This window comes from Pseudorca crassidens, chromosome 7, assembly GCF_039906515.1.
Source record: "Pseudorca crassidens isolate mPseCra1 chromosome 7, mPseCra1.hap1, whole genome shotgun sequence".
Classification (NCBI taxonomy): Eukaryota; Metazoa; Chordata; class Mammalia; order Artiodactyla; family Delphinidae; genus Pseudorca; species Pseudorca crassidens.
In genome coordinates, this window is record NC_090302.1 from 105,365,109 (window position 1) to 105,379,265 (window position 14,157).

Below are 14,157 nucleotides of genomic sequence, written 5' to 3' on the forward strand. Positions count from 1 at the left end.
GTCCACTGTGAGGGTCAGAGGCTCCTTGGCCACAGTCAGTGCCTGGGTTTTTATTCCCTTCAACGTGGGAGCCTTTGCTGGGCTTTGCTCCAACTCAGGTTTTAAAAGGACCACACCGCAAATACAACATCCAAGTCTGTTTCTGTGCACAGGGTTTTAGGACTGGATGGGAGCTCAGAGACACCCCCTCTGCCCCTGTGGAGCACTGAGATGGAGACACTGAGGCCCAGAGAGGGGATGTGCCCATCAGGTCACATGCCCCGGGGCGGGGTGGGGACAGGGGAGGGAAGAGTCAGCATCCAGCCTCCATCTTCCGACCTCTGCTGTCCACACTTCACGGGGCGCTGCGGCTCAGGTGACCCCTGGGACACTTGCTGGCCTGGTTCTAAAACTGTCCTCTGACCAGATCTCCCCATGGCTGGGGTTACTGTTATTTTTCAGTCCTTCTGGTCCAAATGGCCTTTTTTAAAATCGCAGGTTCAGAAAAGGGGAGGTAAGATGAGGTCAAGAGAAGGGGGAACCATGGCCCAATGACACTCCCCAGGCCTCTCCCAACCCCTGGGGTCCCCCTGCCATGCCCTTCCCCACTGGCACCCTAGGATGGCCCGGGTGGTCCTGCAATTACCTCTCTGAGCTGTACCCCAGTTCTTTCTTCCCAAATCAGGCCTCTTTACTGATGGGCCACTGGGGAGAGGGTGGATGAAGGATGTGAAGGCCAGCTTGGCTTTGCTGATGTACTGATGGGGAAAAGCTGAGCATTGGTAGCTCCCTGGGGGCCTTCCTCTCTTCCCAGGTGTCATTAACTTAACAGAAACACTGGCCTGTCTGGTGCAACTCAGCTGGTAATACCTTTCCCCAGCTACCTCTTCTCTTACAAAACTGTATTCAGTCTTTAAGGCCTTTACCAGAAAGGCCTCGCCCTGCTTGACTTTAATAATCACACATGTTTTTACCTGCTTTACATGGTGGGTAATTGTCCCCATGCCAGTCCCTCCCACTGGGATCAGAAGCTCTTGGAGGACAAGGATGGTTTCATTTCTCTCTGGAGCATCTCTGGCACCTAACCCATAGCTTGACACATTGTGGGTCCTCAAAATGTGGTTGTGGACTGGAATTCAGAGGAAGGGCTCTGATGGGGGGTAGTTTACTAGGGCAGGTGAAGGGCCCAGATCTCCTGTCTCCTCTCCCTCCTGAGACAATCCCTAATCCCTGCCTTTCTGAGCCACCCAACTTCCCTTCCTACACTCAGCACCTCATGGGAGGAAAGATGGGGTTGAGTGAGGGGGAGTCCTTTCTAATTTTGAGTAATTTCAAGACAAAGGCAGTTGGCAGAGTGGAACACAGGAACACAATGAAACATGGTGCTTGAGAAAAAGGTTGAATAAAGGCATCTGGGATGGTTAATTTTATATGTCAGCTCGGTTGGCCATAGGGTAACCAGATTAAACATCATTTCTGGGTGTCCATGAGGGTGTTCTAAATGAGATTAGCTTTTAAATTGGTGGAATCGGTAGAGCAGATTGTCCTCCCCCATGTGGGTGGGTCTCATCTAATCAGTTGAGGGCCTGAGTAGCACAAAAGGTGGGGAAATTCACTTTTTGCTTCCTGCCTGACTGCTGGAGCTGGGACGTATCATCTCATCCTCTCTGGCCCTCAGACTGTGATCTACACCATTGGCTTCTCTGGTTCTCAGGCCTTCTGACTCGGACTGAACTATACCACCAGCTTCCCTGGGCCTCCACGCTACAGACAGCAGATCGTGGGACTTCTCAGCCTCCATAACCATGTGAGTCAATTCCCCATAATCAGTCTCTTTTTGTGTGTAGACATCCTCGTGCTTCTGTTTCTCTGGAGAACCCTAAGACAGCCTGTTTCCATCTCGTTGACCATCAGTTTCTACAAAACTCTCCTGTGAGTTTCCTTCTACTCATCTTTGACGTGGGGTTGAAGCTCTCATCTCCTATACTCACTGCAAAGAGGAGTGTATTCATTCAGGCAATAAGCATTTATTAAGCACCTACTAAGTATCGAGCTCTGGGCTGGCTGCACAGGAGTTGGCTGTGAGCAAGGTGCTCTGAGCTCCTCTAGAGGAAACTGCATCTGTTGAATCTCCAGGGTTTTAGCAAATAACCAGCCCCCAAAGATGCAGTGCGGTCTGGGTCACTAGGATGGGGCCCCTTCCTGTGCCATGACCTGAGGCCTCAGTCCCAGGAGAGGATGAGCATCAGGAGAGGTGTGTTCCCTCCTTGCAAACACTTTAGGAAGCGCACCCGAGAGGGTCTGGGCTTCTTGGTTCAGTTGCCTTTTGTGTGACCCCAGCCTCACCCAGAGGAGAGGATGGCAGAGAGTCAAAAGGATTGCTCTAGGGGTCAGGAGACTCAGTGCTGGGGCCCCTCTATGACCGACGAGCTGTGTGATGCTTAATGCTTTTCTCAGTTTCCACTAGCTCCTCTGTAAAATGCGTCTCATCTTGCTGGTCACACGGGTGTGTTGAGATGCATGAGTGAGAAAACACACAGAAAAGACCCTTCCGAGCACGCATTTCAACCTATGCAGTATTGTGTGTGTGAGTGTGGGGGGGGTAACCAGCACCCTGGGGCAATGCCAGGATCCGGTGTTGGGGGCAAGGCTGATCTCGCGCCTAAGACCGAGCCAGAGGCACTCACCGTCCTCACACAGGTTCAGCTTGGACAGGCTCCTGCCATCAAAGGGCTCCTCAAAGATGGAGCCAGAGTCACGGTCGCTCACGGTGGCGTGCAGGTACATGGCTTTGTTCTCCATCGCGTCCTGCAGCAGCAGGAGAGGAAGGGAGGACGCAGGGGGGAGAGAAAGGACATAAGCTGTAGGTGCAGACACAAATGGGTGGTGACCTTAGCCTGAACACTGGGAAACTCCCTCATCAGCAGGCATCAGTCACCGGATCCTTAGGACCCAAATTCCCCCTCCTCAACTTCCTTGGCTTGGGGAAGGCCCTTTGGACCTTTCTGACCATGGGATCCGTCCCCTCCCTTTCATAGGTCTTGGTGGGGCTGGAGCCCTGCGCTGGGGGACACCAAGGGCCATGCTGGGTGGGGCTGGGAGAAGCCAACCCTCTTGACCCAAGCAGAGGAGTTTCCAAGATTCTGGAGTCCCGGGCACATCAGGGAGACTTGGGCTTCTGCTCTGTGTTGGAAATGGAGCGAAACTAGACATAAAGTGGGGGTACAGAGACCACCAGTCAACAGAGCTAAGACCAGAACTGCTCCCAAACCTGGCCAAGGTGGCATGGTCAGAAGGGCTGGGTTCAGGGGACCATAGAAGGGATTCACCCCCATGGGAGCCCAAGGGGCAGGTGGCCTCAGTGAGGTCCCCCAGACACTGAGGTCTGGGCAGCCTTAGACTGGGGAGGGCCCTGGTGTCCGATGGCCTCCTGAGACTGGATCGCTGGGGCTTGGGGAGGACCCCATGGAATTTCTAGAATGTCCCATCAACATGGGGAAATGCTGTGTATGCTATTTGAAATGAACCAGCCCCGTTTACACAAGCGTGCACAACGTGGTCCCGTTTTGTAATATCTGCACATGTCCCAAGTACGTGACGGGAAAGATGCTATTCAGGGATGTTCTGGGTTTCCCTGGGTGAGACGTGTATTACGGGACTCTGGGTGGGATTGTGGGGATTTGTGCTTCTTTTCGTTCGCTGGATTTTCTGGGTTTTCTATGCTACGTTTGCATTCTTTGTGCAAGAAGAAGAAATCATGTGCGGAGCCAGATCACGAAGTATTTATTTACCTAAAATACTCGATATCCTTTCCCCACACATACGCTCGGTGATTTTGCAAATGACTCTCCACTTTCTGCTCAGTTCCAGCCACTGATTTATGTTGACTTTCGGTTCTGATGCTCTTTGGCTATCTGGATATCGAACCCCAAAATTCGCTTTTAAAAAGTGAATTCTTTGGAAGATAAAAGCCCCCCGGGGAGGATGGGTGGGTCCCAGGCCCAGCGTGAAGCTAACTCAACCCTGAGGCCCAGAGAGCCTAGCCAGGCGTCTACCACTGTGAGAAGGGGACAGGGCCTGGCAGGTGGCAATGGGGGGACAGTGGCCACTGACTGAAGGGAAAAGAGGCACCCACCCTGTTCCAATAAACAGGGACGATGGCCAGACCCCCTTGCCGGGCACAGCAAACACAAATCCCCTATTTTCACAACCTGACTTTTCTCCCCAGAGACCTCTGACCTCAGGGTTGACAGGAGGCCAGAGCTGACCAGTTGCCATCCACCTGTCCTTCTGCTGGCCCAGGAGGGATGGCTGGGGCTTCTGCTCTTCAAGTAATGAGATGCCATCTGCCCCGCACACACGGTCATGTATGCACACACACACACACACACAGGCACACACACTCAGGGTGTTCCCAGGCCCTGTGGGCCTTTCCTCCAGCCAGTGGGAGGGAAGGGTGGAGGGGAGCCTGCAGCCCTGCCGGCATCTCTCTTCCCTGCCCTCCGGGGTTCTTGGAGAGACGGCTCCCAGCCCCGCTTCTCCGGGCTGCAGTTGTGTCCAGTTTGCAAGTCCCCTGATGCTGGCCCTCCGTCTAAGTCCTCCACCCAGGGAGGGCCTCTAGGTGTGGCCCTGGGCAGCTCCACTGCTGCTAAGCTACAGGGGACCCTCCCTCGTTTCCCAAGCGCTCGTGCGGCACCCCGCCCTCTGGCCTCAGTCCTGGGGAGCTGCAAAGCAGGAGGCCGGTGTCTCCTCTGAGAGAGAGAACGCTCTCTCTGCCAAAGGCAACCGCAGCTGCCGTCCAGAGCCCGTGGGGTCTTCGAGAACCAGGGGTGGAGGTGTGGAGCCGGGCTTGGCCCAGCTTCCCTGTCTGCCCATCAGCTCCTGGATCAGAGCTGGAATGCGCAGCACATTATCTGGAGTGTGTCTGTAGGGCGGCCCCTCCCCTGCCCCTCCGGACCCCTGAGCTGGTGGAGCCCTGGGGAGCCTGCTGGGAAAGGGGCTGAGCTGGAGGCCAGATGCCGTGCCATGAGATTGGCAGTGTTCAGCCGGCGCTGCTAATGTTTGCTCCTTGGGAATGAAACCTAAGAATGTTCTGTCTGCCCCAGGTTTTATCTGGGGCTGCTTTTCTTTCTTGGGGAATGGGGGGCAGGAATTTGGACCTTCCCGGCATTGGTCTTATAGCCTTTGGGCCAAGCCTGTGCAACTAATTGCCAAGTGGGGTGACGACACAGCAATACCTCCCAGCCCCGCACCCGTGTGCGTGCGGCCCCCGTGTGCGTGCGGCCCCCGCAGTGCAGACCCTTTGCCTTTGGGACCTCTCTGCTTCCCAGGAGCCCCGTGAGGGAGGCAGGTGGCATCGGTCTATCATATTCCCATTCTAAAGGTAAGCCAACCGAGGCCCAGAGGGGAAGAACCGATGGGTGTCAGAGAGGGTGAGGCTTCCCACCCAGGGCACTGGCTTAGCGCGAAGTTGCTCTGTCCAGGAAGCGTGTGTCAGTCCCTTTTGGTGGCCGCCTTTCGGGCCCAAAGTGATGCAGTGAAGAGGGCCAGGTTAGGTGACCTGGAGCCAGGAGAGCCAGAAGGGAGGGGACCAGAGCCACAGAAACACGGGCAGGGTGGGGACACCAAAGGGACCTGTGGGGAGTGTGGGCTCAGAGGACACGGGGTCCCATCCCAGCTCCATTTCTTATCCCTGGGGAACTTGGCCCAATCAGCTGAGCTCGTTCAGCCTCAGGCCATCACCTCTGTGATGGGAAGAACACACCTGCTAGGCACTTGGTCCCAGCGAGCCTCGTGTGGGGCAGGGCATGTGGGAGGGCTGCATGGACAGGGGCATGCAGGGAGTCAGTGGTGGAGTCTGGTGAGAACCAACAGCTCCTCAGCATTTTCTAATCCTGCCAAGCAGCCAGGTACAGGGGTCCCTGGTCTCCTGAGGCCACCCGCCTGCCTAGTCAGTCCCAGAAACAATGCCAGTTGGATCCCTTTGCGAAAGGCAATCACAGATGCAGACCAGAGCTGAGAGCTGGAGCCTGGTTCTCCAAGTACCCCTCTGGGCAGCAGCAGGACACAATCAATTCTGCCTGCTGAGGGGGTGGCCCAAGCCTTGCTGGGTTCCAGCGTCTAACTCTACAGGGCTCGTAACTCATCAAAACTAAATAGAGATCACCCTGCATGTGGCCCTCTCTGGAGACAGAATCGCTAAGTCGGTTTTAAGCCCTTTCCTCCTCTAACGGTACTTAGTTCACCTAAATCATAACCCAGGGCTGGAGAGGCACAGATGGTTTATAAGTAAGCTCTGCCTTCATACGCTCCACCACTGGACACACCTGCAGGCACACACACACACACGTAAAGGGACTGTCACCTGTCCCATCTGCTCCCTGAATAGGCTGTGGAGCTGTGACATGAGGCTGGCAGAGTTGCCACTAAAGCAATCGCTTCCTCTGGCTCCCAAATGAGGGCTCACACCCACCAGCCCAGGCATCTGGATGAGGGCCCAGCAGATGCCCCAGGCTGACAGCTAGGACTTTCCCACCCAGCACTAGCACCTCCACGCTCCACATCCCGGGGATGCTCAAACCCAGCGCCCTGTGTCCCCTGGCTGCCTTTAGAAAGCTACGCCCGGGGGCTAGGACAGAGTCAGCCCCAAGACTCACCTGAGGGCTCCCCGTGAGGCTGCAGCGACCGTCCCCTCAGTTCCTGGCATTGGCCATGGTGGCTGGAGAGCTGGCTGCTGCCACCACCCCGAGACCCAGGCAGCCCCTCAGAGCTCGTTCCCACTGCCAGCCAAATCCAGATGGAGTCATAGAAAGAGGCTGCACGGTGCCCAGGGTCTCGGGGGCCACTTCTCCAGGAGGATCAGGTCAGGAGGCAAGACTCAACCTTGTGCCCATGTGGGAGTCCCTGTCTTGGTGCCCCGCCTCGGTCAGCCTTGGGCAGCGCTCGGGAGATGTTCTGTGGAGGCACCAGCGTCTCTGCTAGATACTGTCTGAGCTGTGAACTGCAGCTGCTCTGGCCGCCGGGCTTTATAAAGTTCTTGGAGCAGTTGCGAGGCTCCTATGGGGTCTGGAACGCGTCTCCCTCTAGTGGCCAATTTGAGCATTACAGCCCCACGCGGGAACACCCGCTGGATCCAGAGCAGCCTTGGTCTTGGGGACTCCACCCGCTTGTTCTAAAGGCCCTGCTCAAGGTATTTTTGGAACGCTTCTAGCGGAATGGCAGCTAGACCTGGCTTATGAGCCGCGCAAGAAAACCAGCCTTGTAAATTTATGCATAGGACGGAATTGGCATTGCTCGGTTCATTCACCAAACTTAGCTTAGAATTACTTTCTGTGTTTTCCTGGAGGCACATCCACCCGTAAAGGACACGGATTGCCTGATTCAGAAGAGGGTTCTGGGAGTGCTGAAGGAACTTCCCAAAGTCAAGTTCAATGCAACTCAGTAAGGAAGCCAGCATTTCTGGAGCACTGACACCGCGCAAAGGTCAGGATACAGAGGTGAGTGAGGGGATACAGAGGTGAGTGAGAGGACACCGCCGGCCGCAGGGGGTTGCAGTCCAGGCTGAGAAGTGGGCTTGGGCACAGATAACTGTAAACCTAGTGTAAACCTAAGCATAACTGAAGATGTGTAAAAAAGGAGATTTCACCAAAATGTTAAGAGGGTAATTACCTTCAGGTTGAGGTGGTGATGGCAGCTCTGCCTGGGGGACAGAGCTCTGAGGTGACATTCACGAACACGCTCCCGTTTCTTGGTTACGAGCTCAGCCTTAACCCCTGAGGGTCAGCCCTCGTACAGGAGAATAGTTTGCCAAGGCTCAGCTCTCCCCACTGTGCAGCCAGCAAACCACAGCTGAGTCGCAAACGTCTTAGTCATTTGCAGTGACTGCGCCTTCTGACCGTCCCTGGAAGGCAGCTACAATGTGAGGCTCCAAGACTCCGTTTTACAGGAAAAAAAACCCAGTAATTATATCATAATGATGATGATAATAATAATAATTGGAGAAGGAAGAGGAAGAAGGAGGGGAGGGGAGCGGGGAGGAAGAGGTGAGAAAAAAACCCTTCATAATATATATGCTGTGCTAGGCAATTCCAAGTGCTTTTCATATATTAACTCATTTAACCTTGACAATAGCCCTATGAGGTAGGCACTGCTATTATTCCCACTTTATTGAGACAGAAGAACTAAGCAATATGTCCAAGGTCAAGAAGCCTGTAAGTGGCAGAGCTAGATTCCACTCCAGGCAGTTTGACTGTAGTCTGTGCCCCGAACAACTCCCCTAACTGCCTCTGATGAAAAAGAGTGTATTTTAGTCACCCATCAAGTCACCAGTATTCCTGGGAATGTAATCTTACAAATAGCAGGAAATGTGCTCAAAACGTTACGTCCAGTGATCTCACGGTGGAGACGTATATATTAACAATAAATGCCGTTGTTGGTGAGACCCTGGTGATGTCCCACTTATGTGAAGCAAGGCCTTTTTTTTTTTTTGAATAGAGCTGATTTACAAGGTTTCAGGTGTACAGCAAAGTGATTCATTTATACACACATATATATTCTTTTTCAGATTCTTTTCCATTATACATTATTACAAGATGTTGCATAGAGTTCCCTGTGCTATATAGTAGGTCCTTGTTGGTTATCTGTTTTATATACAGTAGTGTGTATCTGCTAATCCCAAATTCCTAATTTATCCCTCCCCCACCTCCTTTCCCCTTTGGTAACCATAAACCTGTTTTCTATGTCTGTGAATCTGCTTCTATTTCGTAAATAAGTTCATTTGTGTCATATTTTAGATTCCACACATAAGTGATATCATACGGTATTTATCTTTCTTTCTGACTTACTTCACTTAGTATGAAGTATGATAATCTCTAGGCCTATCCATGTTGCTGCAAATGGCATTATTTCATTCATTTTTATGTCGGAGTAATATTTCATTGTATATATGTACCGCAACTTCTTTATCCATTCATCCGTCGATGGACATTTAAATTGTTTCCATATCTTGGCTATTGTAAATAGTGTTGCTGTGAACATTGGGGTGCTTGTACCTTTTAGTTTGTTTTTTTTTTTTGCGCTACGCGGGCCTCTCACTGCTGTGGCCTCTCCCATTGCGGAGCACAGGCTCCGGACGCGCAGGCTCAGCGGCCATGGCTCACGGGCCCAGCCGCTCCGCGGTATGTGGGATCTTCCCGGACCGGGGCACGAACTCGTGTCCCCTGCATCGGCAGGCGGACTCTCAACCACTGCGCCACCAGGGAAGCCCTGGGGTGCTTGTACCTTTTTGAATTAGAGTTTTTGTTTTTTCTGAATATATGCCCAGGAGTAAGATTGCTGGATCATATGGTAACTGTATTTTTAGTTTTTTAAGGAGCCTCCTTACTGTTCTACGTAGTGGCTGCACCAATTTACATTCCTACCAACAGTGTAGGAGGGTACAAGGCATTTTTTTTAACACTCCTATACTGGTGTGCCCTGCCCGTAGGGGAAAGGAAGGATGGGGACTCAAAGGCAGCCCAGGCTATTGGCTGAGCCTCTCCTTACCATTGGTAATTGACGATACAGACACGGAGGGGTCTCGTTCTCTGCATGTGAGACCCACGAGTGGGTACAGAACTATTAAACTCTAAAATTGCAGGAGGAATAAAGCTTAGCCTTTTAAACTCAGTAGCTTCAGGCAAAGGACATGACTTTCTCTCATTAATGCCTGATTTATTTCACTTCTTATAGTGTTAAGATTTGTCCATATCAGTGCACATAGCAGTAGTTTGTTCTTTGTATTTTCCTTTTGGCTGAGTAATACTCCATCATATGCGTAGAGCACAACTTGTTTATCCGTCCTCCTTTCGATAGGCATTCGGGTTGTTTCCAGTCTTTGTCTGTCATGAATAAAGCTGCCCAAACAGGCGAGGAGACATTTGATAGCAAAGTATAGGAATGACCTGGGAGGTATATCTTCTAGTGGATGAGAGTCATTCTGGCCGCTCATAGCTCCGATGATACCTTCTTGCCACCTGAAATCAGCATGGTCCAAAAACCTTGCTTCCACTCAATGGCAGAAGGCATTTATAATAGGCATTTTCCACCAGATGGTATTATGAAACTGTGATTACACTGAAGGAGAGTAGAACAAACTTCTGCAGTAGCTGCCTGTATGGATGTGGAAGCCAATGAGGCACATCAGTGTGCTCAAGGGCATCCTGCTTTCTTTGAATGATTTCATTTGATTGTCCCAACAACTGTCTAGGGCAGAGATGGGGAGAGAGTTATCATCCTCAGTTTTCATATGGAGAAACCCAGCAATGCTGAAACTGAAGGTCACGACGCTGGGCTCTTGGAGGCAACTTTCACAGCTGTCCTCTACCTCTAGAGCCTCTACATCTGCAGGGATTCCTTCCATACATTCAGTTATTCACTCAACAAACATCTGTTACGTAACCTTCATGCAATGTATTCCAAATATTTCTACAAACATGAATTAGACCCAGCCCCTGTCCTTCAGGATCTCGGTCCAGGGGGAGAGAAGGTATGAGAGCAGAGAGTCACAGCCCAGCACCCCTCAAGGGGCTCCTCGTGGCTTCACGTTGGATGAATCTCAAACCTTCATCCTCAGGCCAGGATTTTCCCCCAAAAGGCTCTTTTTTCCCCCAACAAGAATCTTTTTTAAAAAACTCTAAAAAGTTTAACTTCCTTTTGTAATCTCAGGGAGATATATATATATATATATATATATATATATATATATATATATATATATATATATATATATATATATGACTGGGATGAAGAAGACACAGAATTTTTTTTAAAGTCCCCAGGCAACCAAAATAAAACTCTAAAATGAAACATGGGGAAAAAAACATCTAAAAAGTTTAACATATCTAAGGAAAAATGGACAAATCATAATCCAATCTGTACATTCTTCACAAACTGAATAGAATCCAGCACCTGAGTGTAGAGCAGAACATTCCAAGCACCTCAGAAGCTCCCCTCGTGCCCCATCTGGTCCCTGATGCCCCCAAACCAGATAACCACTATCCCATATGCCATCACCACAGATGGTTTTGCCTGTTTTTGAACTTCATGTCCGTGGAATCATTCACTGCGTGTCTGGCTTCAACATCATGTCTGAGATTGTTCCCTCGTGCTTAGCAGTAGTCCGTTCGTTCTCGCTGCTATAAGTACTCCATTGTGTGAATTTCGTTTCTACTGTGGATGGCCATTTGGGTAGGTTCCAGGTTTCGACTGTTGTAAAGAGTGCCGCTATGATCATTCAGTGCATGTCTCCTGGTGAGCAAATGGGTGCATTTCTGTTGGGTATATACCTTGGAAGGGAATTGCTGGGTCCTAGGGTGGCCTGGGTTCAGCTTCAGTAGATATTGCCCAAGAATTTTGCAGAGTGATTGTACCAGTTTACCTTCCTCCAGCAAAGCATGAGGGTTCCAGTTGCTCCACGTCCTGGCCTGTGTTAGTGATGTTTATCTTTTGTGGAGTCATCATACTGTGGTTTTAATTTACATTTCCTTGACAACCAGTGAAGTTGAGCTCCTGTAACTATACTTACTTAGTTTGATTTTTTTACCTGAACTCTGGACCTGAATTCCCAGCTGTCTGTGCGTCTCCGTCCCTGCCTGATGAATTTGTGTTGACTGTTCCATCTGCCGGGAGTGGTTCCCCCACATGTTTGCAGGGTGAAATCTTGCCTCCTTCCAGTCTTTTCTCAAATGTCACCTTCTCAGTGGAGCTGACCCTAAGAATTTTGTTTAAAGTCGCTCTCCAGGACCTGCCTGGAGATTCTCCTTACCCTGCCCCACTTATGGTCTTTTTTTCCCATTATCCCAATAGACTTAAGTTACCACATAATTCGCTATGCTTGCAAATGATTACTACTATATTGTTTATGGCCTGTAGAAGCCCAGCTCTGTGAAGGCAACTCACTCATGCATCCCAAATGCCTACACCAGTGCCTGGCACACAGCAAGTGCTGCACAGATATGTGTTGTGTGAAGATCTGGGTTAAGAGCGTTCTACGGACAGGGAGCAAGTAGATTCATAGACCCCAGTGTGGAGACAAAGTGGACAAGCTAGGGGGGCAGACAGGAGGCCTGCGAGGCCGAGCACAGAGAACACAGGAGGAAGGACCTGGATTATTCTGAGCACAGTGGGAAGGCCCAGGCCATTGCCCTTCTCACATCATCCTCTTTTTCCAGCAAGCACAAAGGTCCATATCATATATTTAGTGTTTTTTTTACATATATCTTCACTATAATTTGCTATTTATTTTTTTAATTGAAGTATGGTTGATTTACAATGTTGTGTTAGTTTCAGGTGTACAGCAAAGTGATCCAGTTATTTTTATATATATATACATACACACACATATATATTTGTATATATATGTATTCTTTTTCAAATTCTTTTCCATTATAGGTCATTACAAGATATTGAATATAGTTCCCTGTGCTATACAGTAGGTCCTTGTTATTTATCTATTTTATATATAGTAATGTGTATTTGTTAATCCCAAACTCCTAATTTATTTTTATTTTTAAAATTAAAAATTTTTAATTGTGCTGAAATACACAAAACATAAAATACACCACCTTGACTATTTTTAAGTATATAGTTCAGTAGTTAAGTATACCCAAAGTGTTGTGTGACCCTTCTCCTGAACTGTTTTATCTTGAAAAATGGAAACTCCATACCCATCAAATAATAACCCCCCACTCCCTTCCCCCAGCCCCTGGGAGCTCCCATATACTTTGTCTCCATGAATGTGATGATCTAGGTATCTTGTTATTTCTTTATTAGTGGCCTGCTCTACAAAAATATATTCTTCATTAATTTTTACTTTTAGTCTTTTCTTCATGATTTGTTTTTAATCTGGTTCGGGTGAAATATAAATATTAAAAAACAATTTTTGTCCATGGTTCACAAACCAGTGTTTATCTTTTTCTGTCATTGTAGGCTTCATAGGAATGTCCTGGTGAAAAGTACATAATCTCTCAAAACCCAGAATTTATATTTACCGTTTTAAAAAAGTAACTATTGTAGAATTATACAGTGAATTTCGTCAGTTTAGCTCCTGTTCAGGAGATTTTTGGTAAAAAGTAGTTATTGTACACATGAAATGATGTAGGAATTTGGCTTGTGTGGTTTTATACAAGTTAGTTTGATCAATAACATAAATGCTTTCTGGCTTGTCATCTTATTTATCTCAAAGCACCCATCTGATCTTAACTGAAATCCATCAACCACCTCCAGCCACTAGCCCCATCGCCCCCTGCCAATAAGAGCTAAATGTGAGGGGAGGAAGAATGTACCCAAGGAAAGGGGCTTCTGAATCAGAACAGCCCAGGCCTCTGGAGAATCTATGTCTGATCAGCTTTAAGTCATTCCTAGTGAATTTTATTTCCTCCTCCATAACTTTCTATATCCACCCCACCCCCAAATAAGTATGTATACTCTGTTAATTAGGAAAAATACAATAATTGTCTTCAAAAGATGATTCAGGGCTTCCCTGGTGGCACAGTGGTTAAGAATCCGCCTGCCAATGCAGGGGACACGGGTTCGAGCCCTGGTCCGGGAAGATACCACATGCCGTGGAGCAACGGAGCCCACAAGCTACAACTGCTGAAGCCCGCTTGCCACAACCAGAGAAAAGCCCATGCACAGCAACGAAGACCCAACGCAGCCAAAAATAAATAAAATAAAATAATTAATAAAGAAAAAAAGATGATTCAGGCACTGTATGCCTGAATTCGGACAAAGCCATAGACTCATAGTGTTGAGTCCAGACCTTTATCTGAGGATTCCTACTTGCATGTCCTTGGGCAAAGCACTAAGTTCTTAGTCTCAGCATTCTCACTGGACATAAAGATAATAACCCCTTCCCACAGGGTAGTTCTGAGGATCGGATGGGATGAGACAGTGACTGTGAGCCCACTAGTTTCATGAGATGTTTGTAGGAGTCCCTTGAAAAAGGGTTCTCTGATCAAAACAAAAGTGTCCTTTTATTGCAGGACTTATCAGAGCCTTTAAGATGCTATTGAGCATGGTGCCTCTCCAAGAGGGGGATGGAGTATTAAGTTTTCTCCCTTTTTAAGTGCACACAGAGAACAGGGCTGGTGTTCTACAGCGCAGGCTGAAGGAAATTCTGAGCTATAATAGTAAAAAGAC

At 49.2% G+C, this 14,157-nt stretch overlaps 1 protein-coding gene across 3 annotated transcripts in view; it reads right to left on the reverse strand.

The window, feature by feature from the left end:
* Positions 1-6,989, reverse strand: part of SCARA5 (scavenger receptor class A member 5) — a 117,756-nt gene extending 110,767 nt beyond the window's left edge. For 2 of the 3 annotated variants that reach the window (XM_067745253.1, XM_067745255.1), the window contains exons 1-2: positions 6,636-6,989; positions 2,667-2,787 (exon numbers count right to left, since the gene is read on the reverse strand). In XM_067745253.1, the coding sequence (XP_067601354.1) occupies positions 2,667-2,781 (115 nt within the window). In that variant the 5' untranslated portion in view covers positions 2,782-2,787; positions 6,636-6,989. Of the gene's footprint in view, positions 1-2,666; positions 2,841-6,635 lie in introns of all 3 variants that reach the window. The other variant, XM_067745254.1, reaches the window with a different exon arrangement.
* Between the last annotated feature and the right edge of the window lie 7,168 nt (positions 6,990-14,157).